The sequence below is a fragment of the Salvelinus namaycush genome, chromosome 40, assembly GCF_016432855.1.
Source record: "Salvelinus namaycush isolate Seneca chromosome 40, SaNama_1.0, whole genome shotgun sequence".
Classification (NCBI taxonomy): Eukaryota; Metazoa; Chordata; class Actinopteri; order Salmoniformes; family Salmonidae; genus Salvelinus; species Salvelinus namaycush.
In genome coordinates this window covers 18,464,870-18,488,057 of record NC_052346.1, presented here as the reverse complement: position 1 = coordinate 18,488,057, position 23,188 = coordinate 18,464,870, and the positions used below count along the sequence as shown (strand labels likewise).

The 23,188-nt window shown below is 42.6% G+C and overlaps 1 protein-coding gene across 1 annotated transcript in view; it reads right to left on the bottom strand.

Moving 5' to 3' along the window:
• Positions 1-1,739: 1,739 nt before the first annotated feature.
• The window catches only part of LOC120033307, a 55,930-nt gene continuing 34,481 nt past the window's right edge, over positions 1,740-23,188 (bottom strand). The window contains exons 24-29 of the mRNA XM_038979588.1: positions 4,130-4,335; positions 3,651-3,715; positions 3,236-3,255; positions 2,862-3,062; positions 2,488-2,684; positions 1,740-1,832 (exon numbers count right to left, since the gene is read on the bottom strand). Coding sequence (XP_038835516.1) covers positions 1,755-1,832; positions 2,488-2,684; positions 2,862-3,062; positions 3,236-3,255; positions 3,651-3,715; positions 4,130-4,335 — 767 coding nt within the window. The 3' untranslated portion in view covers positions 1,740-1,754. The remainder of the gene's footprint in view (positions 1,833-2,487; positions 2,685-2,861; positions 3,063-3,235; positions 3,256-3,650; positions 3,716-4,129; positions 4,336-23,188) is intronic.

Genomic DNA, 23,188 nt, shown 5'->3' with positions numbered 1-23,188 from the left:
AAGGCCTTCCCCAAACTGTTGCCACAAAGTTGGAAGTACAGAATCGTCTAGAATGTCATTGTGGTTAAGATTTCCCTTCACTGGAACTAGGGGGCATAGCGCGACATATAAAAACAGCCCCACACCATTATGCCTCCTCCACCAAAATTTACAGTTGGCACTATGCTTTGGGGCAGGTAGCTCTCTCCTGGCATCCGCCATACCCAGATTCGTCCGTCGGACTGCCAGATGGTGAAGCGTGATTCATCACTCCAGAGAATCCCTTTCCACTGCTCCAGAGTCCAATGGCGGGAGCTTTACCACTCCAGCCGATGCTTGGCATTGCGCATTGTGATCTTAGGCTTCTGTGCGGCTGCTCGGTCATTTAAACCCATTTCATGAAGCTCCCGAAAAACAGTTATTGTGCTGATGTTGCTTCCAGAGGCAGTTTGAAATTCGGTAGTGAGTGTTGCAACCGAGGACAGAGGGATTTTTACGCGCTACGCGCTTCAGCACTCGGCAGTCCCGTTCTGTGAGCTTGTGTAGTCTACCTCTTCGAGGCTGAGCCATTGTTGCCCCTGGACGTTTCCACTTCACAATAACCGCACTTACAGTTGACCAGGGCAGCTCTAGCAGGGCAGACATTTTACAAATTGACTTGTTGGAAAGGTGGCATCCTATGATGGTAACACATTGAAAGTCACTGAACTCTTCAGTAAGGCCATTACACTGCCAATGTTTTCCCATGGAGATTGCATGGCTGTGTGCTTGATTTTATACACCTGTCAGCAATGGGTGTGGCTGAAATAGCCCAATCCACTCATTTGAAGGGGTGTCCACATACTTTTGTATATATAGAGAATGTTGACACTGGTATTGTTCTTGTATTGTGCTGAAGATAATAAAAATTAGGTTGAAAAGTGGTGGAGTTAAGGATTTACAGAGTAAGGAACTTAATTTAAGGCATATTTCATGCTCTCATCTCCGTTTGGTGTTTACAGCCACTTTGACTTCAACAACCCGACCAGGGGACACATCCCGAATGGAATGTTTTGTTCAAATGCCTTTTCCCTCACCATGTGTAACTCTGTGTTGTTGTTTGTGTCGCACTGCTTTGCTTTATCTTGGCCAGGTCGCATTTGTAAATGAGAACTTGTTCTCAACTGGCCTACCTGGTTAAATAAAGGTGAAATAAAAAAATAAAAAATATTGAGCTCAGCTTAGTCAATGAACTATTGCTTAAAGTCATGCCTTTGTATGCCTGTTACAAACCCCTCGAAAAGAGAAAGCTATCCGTATTGAGTTTGTGGTTAGCAAGTTTTTCTTGCGTCAAGAAATCCGGGTTACACCCCACTGTTTGCTACACTGGTGTCAGAAGTAGGATGCATGTGTAAACTAGCAGTGATGTTGAGATGCACCCCCTTCCACAGATCCTGTTTCTTCTTTATTATTTTCCATTCATTTTTATGAACATTTTTAACATCGGCCCCAATTTCTATACATTACAACTGCAAGTGCTCTTAACATCAAAAGTAAAGACATTTTCTTAAGTAGGCCATGAAATTAAAGATGTAATCCATAAAAACAATTAGCATGTCTTCATTGTTGGTACAAAAGTGGAACTGCTTTAATCACTTCTGGAACGAGGTCTTGAAGAGGGACATGGATCTTGAAAAGATTAGAAAACATGAAACACAACATGTTAGTGGTCCTGATTTGACCTGTGACGGTTACTCTAATTACAATGACCACATGAATGACAACCTACTTTGAACCTAATTATTGTCCCAGAAGCGCCGCTTCACATATGAAAGCTGTGTACAGAGGTAGCTGTAGACTGAAGACACTGGCCACTGGAAAGAGAATAATGACTTGTGTGAGATCCACAGCAGTACTGACTCTTATTTAACAGCTCCATTATGACAGACACCAACCAAAAATGTCACTTCTATTTTTCTTTTCTTTTTTTAAGTGTCTTCCTGAAGAGGCACATGTATAATATACAGTTTAATCATCTGGCAAATATTTGACAGCATTATATACTGTAGCAACTCAATAATAGAAAGGTGTTCCTCATGTTTGGTATACTAAGTGTATACAGATGTAGAATCTTAATTTGAGCCAGTTTACTACATCAGGAAAATAATCCTGCAGCAACAGCAAATGTGAATTGTTATGTGGATTATAGTTAATGGACATTTTTGTAGAGGTTGATATTCTTTGTTAGGGCAAATCAAGTCTGACATTTCATTGTGGAAATTACAAACTTTAGAAGCCTTTTTAAAACGCAAATACACTACTAGTTTGCATTTCAGCAACAAAAGAGTGATCAAATTAAGATCCTACATCTGTAGTTTTATCATTTGGAATGATTTGATATACCATGACAATGTTTAGAATCCTAGCTAGAAAGTCACGACTTCTGATCTGTAAAATAAAGGAGAGTGAAAATGAGTACATCAAATACAGAAATACTGCATTCAAAATGATGATTAATTGACATCATACCATGTCAAGCTTCAGCCTAATCTGTTTGACTGCTGCATCATTGCGAGGACAGTTCAGTAGTCCTCTCTGGCTCTCATGGAACAGACAGTCCACTGTGAGTATTACATCACTTCTGGTCACTAGTCTGCTGCTGTCAGGTACAGTGTAGTCTGGGTTGAAGGTGTGATGCAGCACTACCAGAATGACATCTTTACCAGCTGTCAAGAGAAGGAGGGAATACGTCAAAATAAACCAATAAGCCTCTCAAATAAACTATTTAGTAATGTCATTTATGCCTTTGGTACATTTTAGGAAAACTGGTGTGGAAAGAGAATATCTGGTATAGAAGGAAATAACATTGCTTGGGAAGCCATATTTGGGATGAGTTACTGTACTTGGAATCTGTTGTAGTGCTGCTTCAATATCAGTCCCGGCGTGGGAGACGATGGGACAGAAAGCCATGATGACATCACTCTCCACTGGCGACTCGACTTCCGTAAAACATCTTGTGGTGTTGTTGAGTCGTCTCATAAACTGAATATGAGAATCCAAAGTATTGCCAGTCTCAACTGTGTAGTACTTAATCTCGTGTTCCACTGATTTTAAGGTCAGAAAGGTCATTGATAAAAGTTAATGTTTTTGTTAATTGGCACAATGGATAGTTGGTTCATAGTTCAGTCAGCTAAAAGAGTATTGTAGGTTTAACCATTTACTTTATAATGCACCCCTTCATATAAATATAAAATAAAAGAGCCCTGTTGAAAATTACCTCTGTGTTCCAACATGGATCTATAGAAAGTGAATGAACAGACAAAGGGGTTTAGTAGTCTAGATATATACATTCAGGATAGGAAACATGTACAGCAACCAGCATTCAATCCAAAGATTAAGGCAGAGACTATTTAATGACATAATAGAAACATCTTTGGTCAAGCAGCTGCAGGGGAGATCTATCTCTGATTTCACAGGGAAGAACTCAAAGAATAAATGGTTTGATGTTTCTTATATAGTGGGAGGTGATCATACAATCATATTGTTTACACAACAGTTCTTTATACAAGCAACAGTTCTGGAACACAATGGCCTTGTGTTAGGGTGCAGACATACCAGGAGTCTACTGTATGAAAGGCATAACATCACAGTCCAACACAGAACATATCCATTGAGAAGTTACAACAGCTCACCCCAAATTCTGCCACAACACCGTTACACAGCTCTGAATCACAACTAGAACGGCATCAAGGCTGGTCTGTTTGAAGAGAAAAAGAAGAAAGATTATCCAGTACATTAAATACAGGGAGATGCTGTACTCAAAATGATGATTCATTGATACAAAAACACCAATCACAATCTGTGTGACAGCTATAGAGTTCAGTAACAAAGTGACTCTGCTCAGGGATTCTGATTCATTCTTCAGCTCCAATCTATAGAAACACTCATTACAAATACTCATATTTGATTCATACTACAACCATTGATTTTCTCTTACACTATCAGACCCTGTGTAATAAAATACTTTGGTTAACTATATGGTTTTGCATTTTGTGATATTTAAAGTTATTGATTGACAGTTATTGAACATGGTTGTAACCATACAGCAGAGGCTGTTGCAGGGAGAATAGGGAGAGTGGTCCTCCCTGAACCTTGAATTAGGGGTAGCTACCTTTGGCTGTATGTTCAGCTTCCTCAGAACCCTGCTGACTGCTGCATCATTGCGAGGACAGTTCAGTAGTCCTCCCTGGCTCTCATGGAACAGACAGTCCACTGTGAGTATTACATCACTTCTGGTCACTAGTCTGCTGCTGTCAGGTACAGTGTAGTCTGGGTTGAAGGTGTGATGCAGCACTACCAGAATGACATCTTTACCAGCTGTCAAGAGAATAAGGGAATACGTCAAAATAAACCAATAAAACTCTCAAATAAACTATTTATGCCATTGGTACATTTTGAGTAAATCTGGTGTGGAAAAAGAATATCTGGTTGAGAAGGAAATAACATTGCTTGGGAAGTCATATTTGGGATGAGTTACTGTACTTGGAATCTGTTGTAGTGCTGCTTCAATATCAGTCCTGGCGCAGGAGACGATGGGACAGAAAGCCATGATGACATCACTCTCCACTGGCGACTTGACTTCCGTAAAACATCTTGTGGTGTTGTTGACTTGTCTCATAAACTGAATATGAGAATCCAAAGTATTGCCAGTCTCAACTGTGTAGTATTTCATCTCGTGTGCTACTTAGACAAGAAAGATAAATCAAAAAGGTCATTGATAAAAGTATTAATGTTGGTGTTAATTGGAACAATGTTCATAGTTCAGACAGCTATAACAGTATTGTAGGTGTTGATAAATCGTTTACTGGAGACAGGAGATCAAGTGGAGACATAGGACGAGGTGGATATTTGTATAATAAGGCCGTTTAATCACATGTAAAAATATCTTAGTATATCGTGCAGCACGGCCCCTTCTGTCTGACTCGTATGGAATCGTCGGGAAAGAGACCGCTCTAAACAGTTCATACAGATTATATAGGCATCAAGCAAAGTAGGTTGATCTTGTAGTCTGGCCTTCTGATTGGTCGATCTGGGTCGTGGGTAGTCCTGATCAGGCCTGGTATCAACGTTCCATTGGTTCTTGAGATAGTTCCTTGTCTTGTGCTCCAACCTTGAGTTGTGTGTGTCTGTGGTTGTCATGGGGGAGGGGAGTTGTGTGTGTCGGTGGTTGGTGTCTAATGAGACCAGCATATGTCCAAAGGAAAGAGGGGGTGTGTGCATTTTGTATAAAAGATAGCTTATGTTGAGAAGTTGTTATTACAAGTTTCCAGTATCTATTACAATTTCTTACAAATCCCCCTCTTCACGTCTTATAGACGTGAATAAACTAGTTAAAATTTGTCAGAAGACAAATTTTGATTCCCCCTCTTCACGTCTCACAAGAGACGTGACATAAAAGTATAAAAAAAACAAAGCTATGGGATAAAATTTGTCAGAAGACAAATTTTGATTCCCCCTCTTCACGTCTCACAAGAGACGTGACATAAAAGTTTCTTAGTCCTCAAATAGATAGACAAGTCCAGCTTCCCCATCATCAAGCAATGGGAACATTTGGGCCCTTTCCTGATTAGGGTCTATGGCGGCAGTGATAACACGGCTAGCAAGCGTCCGCGCACATGGAATGCAACAGCATCCACAAAGTACAAGAATGCCATTAAGGGTACGAAGTCCCTCAAATGCTACAGTCAGACTCCCATCCGTAGCTGTGTTGTTGGGAATGAAAGTACAACAATGTTCACCAAACATGGCACAGACCCCCCCCCGTTCTGCCAATAACATATCAACCGTGATTCTATTTTAAAATGCCATCAGGGATGTAGCTGCCAATTGTCCATGGACCGCCTCAAAGCCTTGTTGAGTCCAAAATCCCACATTATTAACCAAAAAACGAGAAAATGTTAAACCCTCAGGTCCATCCCTCTATACAACCTGTACCAGGTGAGCTCGTCGCCACCCGGGAACTTCAAACCTTCACAACAGGGAGGACAAACATCACTTTTTATTCATTCGACAACCTCCACTACAGCAAACCAAGGGTCCTCCTCTGTCAGGCCCACTCTCCTGCGAAAGCTTGATTCCGTATCAGCCTCCTTGCCACATCTGTAACAGACTTCTTCAAACAAGGTATGATACAGGCAGCACAGCACATGAGCATAAGAAAAACAACAACTAGAGTCAGAAATCCAGTAACCATCATTGTAGTGTACTTACCAAACCAACCACCCAGCCAGGGGAACAGTCCACTCTCCTCCACACCTGCAAGACCCTTCATCTCCACTAATAACCTTGCCAACCCACTCAGAGCTTTTGAAATGCTCCCATCCGGACTAGTATTGTTAGGAACAAACGTGCAACACTGTTCTCCAATCATTTTACATACACCTCCCTGGTTGGCCAGAATCATGTCCAGTTCTAGTCTATTTTGTCTACTGGTTTGAGAGGTAGCATCCAATCGTTCAGCCATCCCCGTAAGTACTGTGTGGGTGTAGTTAACAAATCATTGTAGATTATAGTAGATATAATTGATCCAGGCATTCTGCTTAGCATCAACAATAGCTGGGCCAAAAATGGGCAATAAATGCCACAGGCCATCATTCCTGTTTGATGTCTGGTATTCGTGGGGGACCCCTATTGGGACCCCAACAGGTTGGTGTGCATGTTATCTGTACCCTCGGACCAAGGAGCGTCACGGTTCTGCCGTCTCCTGAGTTGGTACCGAGTCTCTGTGTCATGTGCAGCTCCCAGAAGTTGGTTAGCTATAACCTCAATAATAGGCAATGGTGGTATCAGACTGGCCAAAACACATGTGCAACGACAATTTCCTTTCAAAATGGGGTCAACCGCCTGGCAGGTCCACACATCCACCATACATCAGCAACACCTCTAGTTAATAGTGACATTAGTGATGCAGGTAGTAGTAGGGAGCCTCCCATAGTCTATACCCCTACCTGTACCAGTGATACAGCTGTAATATCCCCCATATGCCTTAACTCCCCACGGTACCTTCTGGGGAGGGACTTCTGGGAACACAAAACTCAGAGTTTTACACAGGGTTGAATTTGGCTTAAACTTTCCGATATACACATCCAACCTTCCCCATTACTTAGGGCAAATGGGTGAGCAGCCAGAATAGGTCTGGCATGTCCACATACGACACAGTCCTTTCTATTAAGTGTTTTGTAGGCCAACCACATATTCTCCTTTTCTCATAACCAGTTTCAGTCCCCAATTGTTCACTATCTGAGATGTCTTTTATATTTATTACCTGTACCGGATTGGAGAGCTTAGGTGGTGGTGTGGGACTTGGTCTTGAAGTGGTGGAGGAGGCCGGCTGAACCCTGGTCCGTTGGAACTGGTGGTGGTTCTGGCAGCACTGTGGTGGTAACATCCCCATTGTATCCTAATCAGACAGCTCAGGACTACAAGCAGTCCTGTAAAACCCCACCCTCTCCCAGAGAACACATCATCAGCCAGAGATCAAACAACACTTTCACTTCTATGAACGTACACAGTGTTGAGAGGTCGGGGTCAGGGATTCTTCATTAAGGAGTTGATCCCCGAGCTCTATTAGCAACGGTTCTTCTCCTTAACTCTGTGATCATTCGGCAGTGTCAGTGTGTCTCACCCTCCAAGTGCGATATGCCCCCAGGTCGAGTGATTCACCTTCTCCTTTAATTTCCCCTGCAACGCATAGAATCCTGGACCTACAGGTTTGGCTAACAAACAGTTTCTCATTTGTTCTATCTGATTATATATTTAACTTCTATACCCATTTGTTAGCTAGTAATTTGTAATTTTTAATTCGTTTATTATCCAATAGGCCCCAATCCTATCCTAGACCACCATGTACCCCTCTCCCGTTTGATACCTGGCTCTGGCCAGGTATCAACCTTACCTACTCTTAATAATGACTTAGGTAAGATTAGCAAAAGGAATAACAGCCCATTCAAAACCGTCATAGCCAATGTTTAAAAACAGAAACCTAACTCCTCTGAGGTTAATTGCAATTATGGTCAAGAGTTATAAACTCTATTATAATCAATTTACCTCAAAATTAGTATTCCAAATGACCACAATTTCATTATCCTCACTACATTTCCCCGTGGGTGATCAAACCACATGAAAATGCAATGAAGATAGGTCAAAAGGTTACATCACCTCCTTACATTCGTGTTCCATACTATATCTAGACATACTAAAAGAACCCTTTATCTTAAAAAATCCCTTGTCTAATAAAACTCAGAAAATAATCCTCCTAATATATATATATAAGTGTACTCCTTTAAGATATCTTATCTCTGGGAACACGGAAACCCTTAACCTTAATGTTTACTCCAAAAAACAAAATTATGTCACCAGCACTCAACCAGGCCCCCCGTCGGCTGGGAGACCGTTGAGTGCTGCAATACTGCCATCTTCTGTCCATTCTCTGCACAGCTCTCCACCCGCTCTTATTCAACCTTCTCAATTTGAGCCATATTAGTTTCTTATTTTAACTATTGTTTTCTAAATTTTGATTTTTTTGATTTTTTTAATCTGTTTCTACCTAGTTAGACTAGAGTGTCCGTGACATACATCCATGGGGATCCGGTTATAGTTATTCTATTAACCATGTGAAAGTGCCCAGGGACACCCCAAATATCAGTAGGAATATCACAAATAAGGGGCCAGATATCCCTAGCCTTGCCCAGGGAGGGAGAAATGTCCCTCTAACTGGGCGAGGTTCCTTTTTCAGGGGAGGCGGAGTTTGATGCCGCATCACCTGAGTCAGGAATGTCTTCATTTGGAATCGAATTTAAGCTGTTTAAATCAGCTCTGACTTCTGTCAGTGTTCTAGAAGGGATTGGGGCTGGAGTGCAATGTGTGAGGTGGTGCCAAGGTGCGCCTGATTTACCTTTGACCTGGACTGAGTGTGAAGTAACCTCCCTCACTTCGTACGGTCCAGTCCACCTGGGTTCTAGCCACTTTCTCTTGTGGACTTTAACCCCACCCAGTCACCAATTTTTTTACCTTCAGTGGTGGCGGATCTCCCGTCAGCTCCCGTTCTTGGACCTTGTGAATCTGTGTGGAGAGAGCTGCAGAAAGTTCCGTCAATTATCAGACATTACAATTTGTTGTACATCAAGGGCGGGCATATGACCTCCCTCCCTTGGTGGACCAAGCATGACTCTACCAGTCATTATCTCATGAGGAGAGAGATGGGTGCCTGCACCTGGCGAGGCTCTCATGGCCATCAATGCCAGGGGCAGGGCTTCAACCCAAATCAACTTCAAACCTGCACATACATTTGATTGGCGCGTTTCACGAGGCTTTTGAGATTGTGGCCTGTACACTAACCCAAACTTGTGCACAATACCCAATCTTTCCTCCACCTGTCTCAGGTGTTGGTTACTGAAATGGGACCCGTTTGTCGGATCGGATTTGCCTTGGAACTCCATACCTTGGTATGAGTTCAGTCTGCAGCCACTTAATGACTGACCTGGCATCCTCACGTGCTGTTGGTATTGCCTCGACCCATTTGGAAAACCTGTCTACCATTACCAAAAGGTTATTTTTGATTTTTTGATTATTATTATTATTATTTTATTTTTTTAAACAGTGCTGAACGTGAATTCTTTGCACATCAGATATGCTGCAACTCCATGGTGGGTGTGGATTTCCAATGGATGGCACATTACCAGATGAGCTGTTTTTTCCAATAGCTTTTGCCACTGCAGCCACATACCTGGAGCATGTGGTTTGTCCTAGTTCAATGTGGTCCAGTTTGGAGGAGTGATACATCAACACTCTACTCTCCCCCTCTTAGTTCTGGAAAAGGATGGATGATGTAAATCCTTCCCTTTCAGAAACATCCAGATGGAACTCGTTTTTTTTTTTTAGTCAGGTGCTGTTAAGGCTGCTGCCACTTAGAGATCTGTTTTCAAGAGTGCAAAAGCCTTTGATGCTTCAGTAGTCCAGGTCAATGATGAGTGTAGGTTAGTGGTGGCCAGCTTCAGGGCCATGGGGCATATTCGTCAGACATGCCCTGGAAAGGGGGAGGTGATTGCTGATTTGGGTCTAGATTCGGGTGGTTGTATGCGGGTTGAAGGGCCGCACGTGGTTGATACATCATTGGCCTGACTCCCCCTCTTGGTCTAGGGGCGTATCCTCGTCCCCTATTGGCCAGAAACTGGCTTTGGGCCGGGGTTATTGGGTGCGGACACTGTCGCACCATGTGCCCAGCTTGTTTACAATTATGACAGCTTCCATAAGATCCAGAGTACCTCTGGGGCTGTCCCCATGTGGGTGAATAGTTTGATTGTGGTAGTGGGTAGTAGGGTTGTAGTGATGGTTCCGACGAAGGGTATGGCTGAAGCGGGTAGGCATACGGCAGTTGGAATGGCTGCTCCTGGGGTGGGTGTATAGGTGGTCCCTGCTGGGTGAAGATGGGTAGTTGTTGTTGCTGTATCATTCGGGAAACAGTTTTTTCAATAATTTGTGAGATTTCTTGTTGGTCTTCAGCCACCATCTGTTTCTTGGGTTTCTCCCCCTTCTGAGCCTCTTTCAGTTGCAGTTTCAAAAGTAGTACCTGTAGGGACTGGACTTGTGTTTCCGCCCCTCCCTTATCCTTGTTGTATTGGGTGATGTGGTGATGCACATGGGAGTTGAACTGAGCCTGGGGAAGTGCCATTAACCCCACAGTGCCCCTGAGATGGGTTGGGGCCGATGGGGCTGCTGTGGTGGTAGGTGGGGCGTCATTATTGTTGGGCCTGCCCTCTTTGGTGTCAGTTAGGGCTCCAGTGACCACCCCCATCATGTCAGGTTTCCTGTAAGGGAGTGCTCTTCTGATTTCTTCAATTGCCCACATGCCTATTTTTAGTTCTGCCTCTGCTTTCTCCCTATGTTTTGTACCTTCCTTTGTGAATAAGTGGTTCTTATTCCTTTCAATTTCACTTTCTATCCCTTCCTTCACTACTTCCTCTAATTCTTTCTCCATAGTGAGGAGTTGCCCTTTTGATGGGGCCGCCCCACTAAGGTAACCTGCCTGCGTCCATTTTAGCCTCACTTCTTCCCAGACCTTTTTAATGGCTTTATATTGTATTCTCCCCCCTGCTCTGTCCTTCATTCTCTGATCTAAGTATTCATTGAATTTGTGTTTGGGGACGGTGGTCGTGGCCATTTTGTAATTAAGCTATATCTGGATCTATTCTATTTTTTTTTTCCCGTTTTCACATTATTTCAACTATATCCTTTTGGAACCATATATTAGTATATTCAAGCACTCCTAAAATAATTGGAATAAAGATTTTAGGAACTATTTCCAAAAAGTTATTTTTGGTTTTCACTTTTTCGATGAATTAAATACTTTGCCAAAGTATTTCGGCAATATCCTTTTGGAACAATATATTAGTGAATTCAAGCGCTTCTATAATAATTGGAATGGCAATTTTAGGAACTTTTATTCAAAAGTTATTATTACTTTTAACTTTTTCGATTAATTTTAACTTTTTCGATTAATTAAATACTTTGCCAAAACATTTCAGAAATATCCTTTTGGGACAATATACTAGTATATTCTAGCGCTTCTAAAATAATTATTTAATTAATTCTAGGACTCATTTTTCTCAAAAAATATTATTATTACAATATTCAACTAATTAATTAAATACTTTCCCAAAGTATTTCAAACGTGTCTTTTTGGGACAATATATTAGTGTATCCTAGCGCTTCTAGAATAATTATCAAATGATTTCTAGTCCTTAAGGCAAACCCAGCAGCACGAGAGGGAAAAAATCAAGTCAACTTATCAGCACAAAATAGCTGCTTCACAGCAGCTCACACATTCTGACTCGGCGGTCACTTTAAACACAGCCTCAACTTAGCATATGGCTAATTAGTAGCAATCGGTCTCGTGGAACGTTCAATCACCCACATTGCGCCAACACAACTTGAACATACAATATCACATTAGATTCCTCACGGTAACACCTAGCTAAATAGCTATTGCCCGACTATATGAACCGTATTTTAATTTTTATATTTTTTTATGGGTCCTCACGGTAACACCTAGTTGATTTGCCAATCCAACTATTGCCCGGCTATCTGGATCTCATCTCTTAATTATGGATTCTTCACGGTAACCCCTAGCTAATCGACTGTCAGCTATGGCCCGACTGTGTGAATCCCCTTTTTTATTTTTATTTTGTGGACTCCTCACGGTAACCCCTAGACTGTCAACTTTCACCTATGGCCCGTCTATATGAGTCCTTATAAAGCTTATTCCTCACTGTACACCTAATAGATCAGCATATCTACTAGTGCCAGACTATGTGAACAAGTCTTTGACCTATTAATACTTAGATATCTTTACACAATGCCTTAGATTCTAAACAATTCCACATAAATTTAACAACAATTCACACTCACCCCAGTAATCCTGATCACAATTTAGATATTGGCTATAATACAATATACAGATTTTGATTAAACAGGCATCTGCTTACCTTATAGTTTCGAGCTCTTTGATCAGTTTCCTGGGTGAGTTGAATCGCGATATCTCCTTCGGACAGGTCACCTCTCCTTCTGGAATCTTTCTCCCACACGTCTCCTGTCTGATCAATTTTCTATGGACCGAATTCAAAGGTGTCTATAACCATCCTCTGCTACCAAGTTTTGTTGATAAATCGTTTACTGGAGACAGGAGATCAAGTGGAGACATAGGACGAGGTGGATATTTGTATAATAAGGCCGTTTAATCACATGTAAAAATATCTTAGTATATCGTGCAGCACGGCCCCTTCTGTCTGACTCGTATGGAATCGTCGGGAAAGAGACCGCTCTAAACAGTTCATACAGATTATATAGGCATCAAGCAAAGTAGGTTGATCTTGTAGTCTGGCCTTCTGATTGGTCGATCTGGGTCGTGGGTAGTCCTGATCAGGCCTGGTATCAACGTTCCATTGGTTCTTGAGATAGTTCCTTGTCTTGTGCTCCAACCTTGAGTTGTGTGTGTCTGTGGTTGTCATGGGGGAGGGGAGTTGTGTGTGTCGGTGGTTGGTGTCTAATGAGACCAGCATATGTCCAAAGGAAAGAGGGGGTGTGTGCATTTTGTATAAAAGATAGCTTATGTTGAGAAGTTGTTATTACAAGTTTCCAGTATCTATTACAATTTCTTACATAGGTTTAACAATTTACTTTATAATGCACCCCTTCATCAAAATATTACATTATACAAAAGAGTCCTGTTGAAAATTACCTCTCCGTTCCAACGTGGATCTATAGAAAGTGAATGAACAGACAAAGGGGTTTATTAGTCTAGATATATACATTCAGGATAGGGAAACATGTACAACAACCAGTGTGCAAACCGATATTACTGCACTGTTGGAGTTAGGAACATAAGTATTTCGCTACACCAGCAATAAAATCTGCTAAATATATGTATGCAACCAATAACATTTGATTTGATCTTTCTCCATGGTGCGAACTGCATACATCAGCGTGAAGCTATTTCACATTCTAAACTTTCACTTTCACTCTCTAATCTTTCACAATATCCAGCTCTAGAGTACTTTACCACCTCAGTCCTTCCACTGGACAACATGATTTCTTGGAATTAGAAAGTGAAAGCAATGTATTATTGTAAAAGTACTTACTGCCTCTGTTCTTTTCTACATTCATAGAATTACTCATCTAAAAAACATTCCATTAAATTCTGCACTACCAGTTTCCACTTAACCATGTGTACTGTTTTATTCCTGTTGTAGACATAGAATACTAAATGATCACAAAACCTTTCATGACACCCACCCAACTGTAAATGATAGTGATGGTGTTCATATTGAACATGAATTGTCAATTAAAGGATATGAGAAAAGTAGATTTACCCCATATAGCCATGGGTTTTTATTAACTTATCACAAAACCTTTCATGACACCCACCCAACTGTAAATTATAGTTATGGTGTTCATATTGAACATGAATTGTCAAATGAAATGAGGAAAATAGACTTACCCTGCAGCTGTGGGATTATTTTCTGTTGACTGTATTGCAGTTGTGGTTTGAAGTGATTTGTTCTAAGAGAAAGAGAAAGTGAAACTAAACAGCATGAGATATTAAGGGGAGGGGCAATTTTTTCAGAAAGTCACAAATGCTGAGTTTACACTGGCAGCTGCATTCTGATTTTTCATTCACTAATTGGTCTTTTGACCAATCACATCATATCTTTTTCAGAGCTGATCTGATTGGTCAGAAGACCAATTGGTGAAAAGAAGTTCAGAATTGGGCTGCCTGTGTGAACGCAGCCATCATATTCAGTTTCGAACAACAAAGTGGGCACCACTAGATTTGGTAAACAGCTGAGGGGTGGGGCTGGAAAAATGTAACAACACTCACATTTATAGACAGAGCGATGGATGCACCACCATCCATGATATAGAAATGATAGTTTTAGCAATGGTTTGAGGCTATACAGTGTTTGTTTACCATTACACATTTAAAAACAATGGAATAAAACTAGCTTATATTTTGGGTTCTGATGGGGTTGACAGTTGAAGTAATCTCATAGTACAATTAGAATTTATTGTCTTTAAGAATCAATGGGTGTATATATAACTCATTCAAAAGTCCAAAAATGTATGTACCAATAGCAGATTGCCACTTTAATAAGGTGCATAACAGTAGTTAGACAAAGCACAATTTCAATTTGTTTGCTTGCCTCAATTGCTTAAAAATCTGTCCTCTCGTCCCCTTCACCTGCACTGATTGGAAAGACTTGACAGGTGAAAACAATATGGTGGAAGCTCATCTTTAGTCCATTGACTTATGTATCCATGCGCATTGACTCGGTACCGGTAGTCCCTGTATATAGCCTCGTTATTGATATTTTATTGTGTTACTTTTTATTGTATTTTTTACTTTATTTGGTAAATAATATTTTAACTATTTCTTGAACTGCATTGTAGGTCAAGGGCTCGTAAGTAAGCATTTCACGGCAAGGTCTACACCTGTTGTGTTCCGCACGTGACAAAAAAAATGTATTTGATAGAAAATTTGATTTGATAGTGACACTGGCCGTCTCCACTCCTGGCACCCGCGGTAGAATGTCATTAGGCTGAAATGTAGAATTAATGCCACGTTTAAAACTACTGAGAGCTTGGAACTCAGAAATCTCAGACTTCAGTGCGTTCAAAACAACGGGTAATCTGAAAAGAAATGGGGGGAAAAAAATGGTTTGAGTGGTCATTTAACTCTTCCAATTCGGGAACTCGGGCCTATTTCTAGAGCTCCGACTTTCCGACCTGAGGATCACTGACATCATGGTTTGACCTCGTATTTTTTCGAATTCCCAGTTGTTTTGAACGCAGCATATTTTCAACCACAGATCATGATTCATGTTCTAAATCGTGGAGCTCCACCCCATAGGGGAGCTCTGCTCCTAGTGGTTTTCCCTGCTGCCTAGGCAGCGAATAGCCTGAGAGAAAACTATGCACACAACTGCAGGAAATGGGAGTACAGATGTCTATATAAGGAGATGCTTCCCCTCAATCAGCCTCCATTATCTTCAGCAACTGGACTGAAGGTGAGAAGAGAAGAGAGAAGATAAGTCTAAATGAGCACACCATTTCCACCCAACCCAAAAGCTCTTTTATGAGCTCAGTGTCGCTGCTCCACTATGGCGACTGTGGACTATGTTTCGTGTGCCTAGGATCACAGCACGCTAGAGGCGGCCTCACAGATCCCCCGGAATGCCCTAGCATGTCGCCTCTAGAGAAGACGAGGATATTGGGAAGTGTGTGGATTTTTCTCTCGAACCCCCCCACCCTATAGAGAGTGCAAGGTTTTTCTCATCCTTGGGCGAGGAAGAGACGGGCTCTGAAATTTCAGCAGCCCCCTCCTACGCAACAGCCTCTCTGCGCTCTGATTTTCCAGGGCTCATTGAGCGAGCTGTGAGCCGGCTGGAGATCACGCTGCCCCCCCATTCCCTCCAACCTGGAAGTAGATATGATGGAGGGCGGCCCCTACTCTAGACCAAAAAGGGCGGTGGTGCCACTGGGAGCCGGCAAAAAGCTTACACCCCATTCACCAGAGTGGACGGCAGACGACCCCAGGGGATCCCCAGGCTCGAGGACACCATGGCTGCGTACCTCGTCCCGGGTACGAGCTCCTGGCCGTCGCCCAGAAAACCCACTCTACCTACAACAAAGGACATGCTCACAGCTCAGCTGGTAAATAAGTATTTTGCACTAGATGTCCAGGCTGTAGCAGCAGCGAATAATATTGCCCTTCTGGCAGCCTCTCTGTCCCTTCTCACCACGGGTAAGACTGAGCTGTCAGGAGAGGAGATATAAGAGGCGTCGAGAATTTCCGGCGCCATACTTCATCTCACCCAGGCGTTGGCTGTGTGTGTGGGGAGGTCCATGGCCATTTCGGTGGTCGCGGAGTGACACCTCAGGCTGTCTTTGACGGCCATGAAGGAATCCGACAAAGCCGCCCTGAAGACAGAGGAAGCAGCTATCTATACACCTGCCATTGGCAGGAGGGTCTAGATCACTTCCCAGAGAGCCTCCCAGCTTCACTGTCTCTAGTAGACCTGGGTCTACAGCCAGACGGAGAGCCCGTCGAACCGCAGCACCTCGGTGGGCCGGATGGGCCCCGCCCCTCCAGCACCTCTCGCGCCTCCTGCAGCACCAGAGAGAGCAGCCGCTCCACACGCTATATTCACCCTACTTCCTATTGCCAAAAAAGACGGGGGGAATGAGGCCAATATTGGATCTAGCCAAACGACCCTTTCGAATGCTTACGACAAAACGTCTGCTGGAATGTGTACACAACAAAGACTTTTGTATAAGCATAGACCTAAATGACACGTACTTCCATGTGCCGGTGCATCCGCGTCACAGGAAGTTCCTGCGTTTTGCCTTCCAAGCATCCCGGAGTCACCCCCTTTACTGTTGACAATGAGACTGGTGTTTTGCGGGTACCATTTAATGAAGCTGCCAGTTGAGGACTTGTGAGGCGTCTGTTTCTCAAACTAGACACTCTAATGTACTTGTCCTCTTGCTCAGTTGTGCACCGGGGCCTCCCACTCCTCTTTCTATTCTGGTTAGAGCCAGTTTGCGCTGTTCTGTGAAGGGAGTAGTACACAGCGTTGTACGAGATCTTCAGTTTCTTGGCAATTTCTCGCATGGAATAGCCTTCATTTCTCAGAACAAGAATAGACTGACGAGTTTCAGAAGAAAGCACTTTGTTTCTGGCCATTTTGAGCCTGTAATCGAACCCACAATTGCTGATGCTTCAGATACTCAACTAGTCTAAAGAAGGCCAGTTATATTGCTTCTTTAATCAGAACAACAGTTTTCAGCTGTGCTAACATAATTGAAAAAGGGTTTTCTAATGATCAATTAGCCTTTTAAAATTATAAACTTGGATTAGCTAACACAACGTGGCATTGGAACACAGGAGTGATGGTTGCTGATAATGGGACACTGTATACCTAAACTCAGCAAAAAAAGAAACGTCCCTTTATCAGGACCCTGTCATTCAAAGATAATTCCTAAAAATCCAAAGAACTTCACAGATCGTCATTGTAAAGGGTTTAAACACTGTTTCCCATGCTTGTTCAATGAATCATAAACAATAAATGAACATGCACCTGTGGAACGATCATTAAGACACTAACAGCTTAAAGACGGTAGGCAATTAAGGTCACAGTTATGAAAACTTAGGACACTAAAGAGGCCTTTCTACTGACTCTGAAAAACACCAAAAGAAAGATGCCCAGGGTCCCTGCTCATCTGCGTGAGCGTGCCTTAAGCATGCTGCAAGGAGGCATGAGGACTGCAGATGTGGCCAGGGCAATAAATACTGCGAGATATACAGCGCTACAGGGAGACAGGACGGACAGCTGATCGTCCTCACAGTGGCAGACCATGTGTAACAACACCTGCACAGGATCGGTACATCTAAACATCACACCTGCGGGACAAGTACAGGATGGCAACAACAACTGCCCGAGTTACACCAGGAACGCACAATCCCTCCATCTGTGCTCAGACTGTCCGCAATAGGTTGAGAGAGGCTGGACTGAGGGCTTGTAGGTCTGTTGTAAGGCAGACATCATCGGCATCATCATCACCAGACATCATCGGCAACAACATCGCCTATTGGCACAAACCCACCGTTGCAGGACCAGACAGGACTGGCAAAAAGTGCTTTTGTCTCACCAGGGGTGCTGGTCGGATTTGCGTTTATCGTGGGAGGAATGAGCGTTACACCGAGGCCTGTACTCTGGAACGGGATTGATTTGGAGGTGGAGGGTCCGTCATGGTCTGGGGTGGTGTGTCACAGCATCATCGGACTGAGCTTGTTGTCATTGCAGGTAATCTCAACGCTGTGCGTTACAGGGAAGACATCCTCCTCCCTCATGTGGTACCCTTCCTGCAGGCTCATCCTGACATGGCCTTCCAACATGACAATGCCACCAGCCATACTGCTCGTTCTGTGCATGATTTCCTGCAAGACAGGAATGTCAGTGTCCTGCCATGGCCAGCGAAAGGGATCTCAATTCCATTGAGCACGTCTGGGACCTGTTGGATTGGAGGGTGAGTGCTAGGGCTATTCCCCCCAGAAATGTCCGGGAACTTGCAGGTGTCTTGGTGGAAGAGTGGGGTAACATCTCTCAGCAAGAACTGGCAAATCTGGTGCAGTCCATGAGGAGGAGATGCACTGCAGTACTTAATGCAGCTGGTGGCCACACCAGATATTGACTGTTATTTGATTTTGACCCCCCCCTGTTCAGGGACACATTATTCAATTTCTGTTAGTCACATGTCTGTGGAACTTGTTCAGTTTATGTCTCAGTTGTTGAATCTTTTTATGTTCATAGACATTTTTACACACGTTAAGTTCGCTGAAAAAAAACGCAGTTGACAGTGAGAGGGCATTTATTTTTTTGCTGAGTTTATTTTTATTCAAGTTTTGCAAAAATGTACATCAATGTAAGTACAAAGATTTGACCATATCCCAAACTCCATACAACACATCCACCCAACCCCTCTAGTCCCTTCCCTACCTCTCCGCCCTACCTCAGTCCACCCACCTCGATTCCCTCCCTCCCAACCACCCATCCTGTTCACCCCATATAGCCAATCCATATCACACCCTCCCTCAATTCAGTCCTAGAAAACAAAAATTCTACAGAGATTCTACAGAGACAACAAATAAACAATAAAGAATACAGGGGGGGAATACAATCAACTCAATACAGATTCAAAATACAAAAACATAATTAAATAAATGATCAGAAAACCTTAGACAAACTTGCTTGGACTAGATAGCATTATATTGATGACTGTACCTATTATGTAATGACGACTGGTAATGCCTTCTGGGAAACCTTAAAGCATCTCATCAGAGGGGAGCCTCTGCAAGCCATTAAAGTATGATATACATGGTTGCCATTTATTAACAAATGCATCATTGGAACCTCTAAAAAATGACTTAATTTTCTCAAGCTTTAGGAAGAACATTACATCGTTGAGCCATTGAGATGTAGAGGGGGGCTGAGCAGACTTCCACTGGAGAATAATTCTACATCGAGCTAATCAGGATGTAAAAGCAACAATATGGGCATGTTTGGGGTCCAAGGCGGACAAGTTTTCTGGAATACCAAAAACAGCTATCAAGGGACAAGGCTGCAGGTTCATTTCAAGCACCTCAGATAAAGTTTTAAAAATGTAATCCCAGTAATTTTGTAGTTTAGAGCATTGAATGAACATGTGACTAAGGTCACATGGTGAGACATGACACCTATCACACTCTTAATTTACATTTGGATATATGTCAGACAATCTGGATTTGGAAAAATGCACCCTATGTAAAACCTTAAATTGTATGAGACCAAGACGAGCACAAGATGTAGTGGATCGTACTCTATCAATCGCCTCATCCCACCACTCCTGTGTCAATTCAACACCCATTTCCCGTTCCCAAGCAGATGTAATTTTGTTGGTGGAGTGTTTGTCCAATGACAAACTACACAGATAGATCTGAGAAATGACGGCTTTCTGTCGAGGTAATAGAGTCAATATGCCATCCCAGGGTTAGCAAGGGGGTGGAGCAGGGAAGCCAGAAAATTGGGAGGAGACACAATGCCTAATTTGAATGTAATGGAAAAAGTGAGATGGAGGCAAAGAGTATTTAGAGGCCAGGTTGGGAAAACTAGAAAAAATTATATTTACATATTAGTCTTGGAAGGACTTAATACCTTTCCTTGTCCAGTAAGAGAAAGCATTATCTATTAGAGAAGCGGGAAATAAGTGATTCTTATCAATAGGTCCCATAGTAGATGCAGCGGAGAATTTAAAATGTTGTCGAAACTGGTACCAAATCTTAAGTGTGGGAAGCACTACAGGATTGCGAGTATAGCGAGAGGGGGATGTTGGGAGAGAAGCGCAAAGTAAAGCAGGAAGAGAAAAATACAAGAATGTGCCTCTAGGTGGCACCATGGGGTATCTGGAGCATGTAACCAGAATGGCAATTTCTGAAAGTTGGCTGCCCAGTAATAGTATAAACAGTTGGGTAGTGCCAGCCCTCCACTAAACTTGCATTTCTGAAGTAAAAATCTACTGACTCTGGGTACCTTTCCTCCCCAGATAAATGTGGTAACAGCCTGATTGATTGACTTAAAAAACCTTTTGGCAAAAACAATGGGATAGTTTGAAATAGATAAAGGAATTTGGGTAAACTGTTCATTTTTACAGCATTAATCTTTCCTATAAGTGATAGTGGTAAGCTACTCCATCTCTGAAAATCAGTTTACATTTGCGCAAAAAGGGGAGCAAAGTTTGCAGAAAAGAGAGCATGTAATGTTGAGTTAAGTTCACTCCAAGGTATTTGAATCCAGAGCGGCTAAGCTGAAAGGGCAAGTCTGTCTGCTGGAGTGTAGAATTGCTGGATTGACTGGGAAGCACTCACTTTTCTGGAAATTCAGCTTGTAACCGGAGAAGGAGCCAAAGTTCTCCAGAATAGAAAGGATAGAAGGTAAACAGGTTACAGGGTTATTTACATACGTTATCATTATATACAGATGATTTGTTACTCTATGTTCAACTCCTTCCCGTGTTACACCTCAGAAAGAGGAGGATGCCCGTAAACCTACTGAAAGGGGCTCATTGGCGATGGCAAATAATAAAGGGGACAGTGGGCAGCATTGGCTTGTCCCACGTTCCAGGGAAAAATAATCAGAACGGGTGTCATTGGTTCAGACACTGGCCTGGGGAGACGTATACAAGACGTATACAATTTAAGAACAGCAAATCCCACTCAATTCTGTTGAATTCCTTCTCTGCATCTAGGGAGATTACCACCTCAGGGAGTTGGAGAATTGTTAAGAAAAAATAATGTGAAACAGCATCCGAATGTTAAAAAATGAATATCTGTCCTTTATAAAGCCAGTTTGTTCCTGTGATATGAGTCCTGGTAATACTACTTCCAGACGCCTCGCTATCACCTTCGCCAGCATCTTTACATCCGCATTAAGGAGACTTAGGGGCCTAAATGAAGAACAGGAAGTGGGGTCTTTCCCCTTCTTAAGTAGAAGCGCTATTGAAGCCTGTGTTAGGTTAGGTGGCAAAAAGCCACATTCAAGTGATTCATTAAACATAGATAAAAGTGAAGGGACTAACTTGGTATAGCATTTCTTAAAGAACTCAGTTGGAAACCCATCAGGTTCTGGAGCCTTGCTGCTCTGCATTGACTTGATAGACTGAATAACATCTTCAAGGCTGAGAGGAGAATCAAGGTATCTCCAGTTTCAGCCTCAACTGTGGGAGTCTCCAGTTCACCCCAAAATGTAGTCATATTGGCAGTATCTGATGGAAATTCAGACGTATATAGGGAGTAGAAAGATTTGAAGGTGTCACTGATCCCCGAAAGGTCAGAAATCAAGCTAAGAGAGCAATCTTTAATTTGGAGAATCAGACGGGCACTGTGTTTTAAATGGTGCGCGAGCAGACGACTTGCCCTGTCGCCATGTTCATAGTAGGTACCACGTGAATGCAATAGTAACCGTTCTGCATCTGTAGTGGACAAGAGATTGAATTCAGATTGTAAATTCAAGCGTTGCTTATATACAGTTGAAGTCGGAAGTTTACATACACTTAGGTTGGAGTCATTAAAACTTGTTTTTCAACCACTCCACAAATTTCTTGTCAACAAACTATAGTTTTGGCAAGTCAGTTAGGACATCTACTTTGTGCATGACACAATTAATTTTTCCAACAATTGTTTACAGACATATTATTTCACTTATAATTCACTGTATAACAATTCCAGTGTATCAGAAGTTTACATACACTAAGTTGACTGTGCCTTTAAACAGCTTGGAATATTCCAGAAAATGTAATGGTTTTAGAAGCTTCTGATAGGCTAATTGACATCATTCAAGTCAATTGGAGGTGTACCTGTGGATGTATTTCAAGGCCTACCTTCAAACTCAGTGCCTCTTTGCTTGACATCGTGTGAAAATCAAAAGAAATCAGCCCCCAAAAAATTGTAGACCTCCACAAGTCTGGTTCATCCTTGGGAGCAATTTCCAAACGCCTGAAGGTACCACGTTCATCTGTACAAACAATAGTACGCAAGTATAAACACCATGGGACCACGCATCCGTCATACCGCTCAGGAAGGAGACGCGTTCTGTCTCCTAGAGATGAACGTCCTTTGTTGTGAAAAGTGCAAATCAATCCCAGAACAACAGACAAGGACCTTGTGAAGATGCTGGAGGAAACGGATACAAAAGTATCCATATCCACAGTAAAACGAGTCCTATATCGACATAACCTGAAAGGCCGCTCAGCAAGGAAGAAGCCACTGCTCCAAAACCGCCATAAAAAAGCCAGACTATGGTTTGCAACTGCACTTGGGGACAAAGATCGTACTTTTTGGAGAAATGTCCTCTGGTCTGATGAAACAAAAATAGAACTGTTTGGCCATAATGACCATCATTATGTTTGGAGGAAAAAGGGGGAGGCTTGCAAGCCGAAGAACACCATCCCAACTGTGAAGCACGGGGGTGGAAGCATCATGTTGCGGGGGTGCTTTGCTGCAAGAGGGACTGGTGCACTTCACAAAATAGATGGCTTCATGAGGAAGGACAATTATGTGGATATATTGAAGCAACATCTCCAG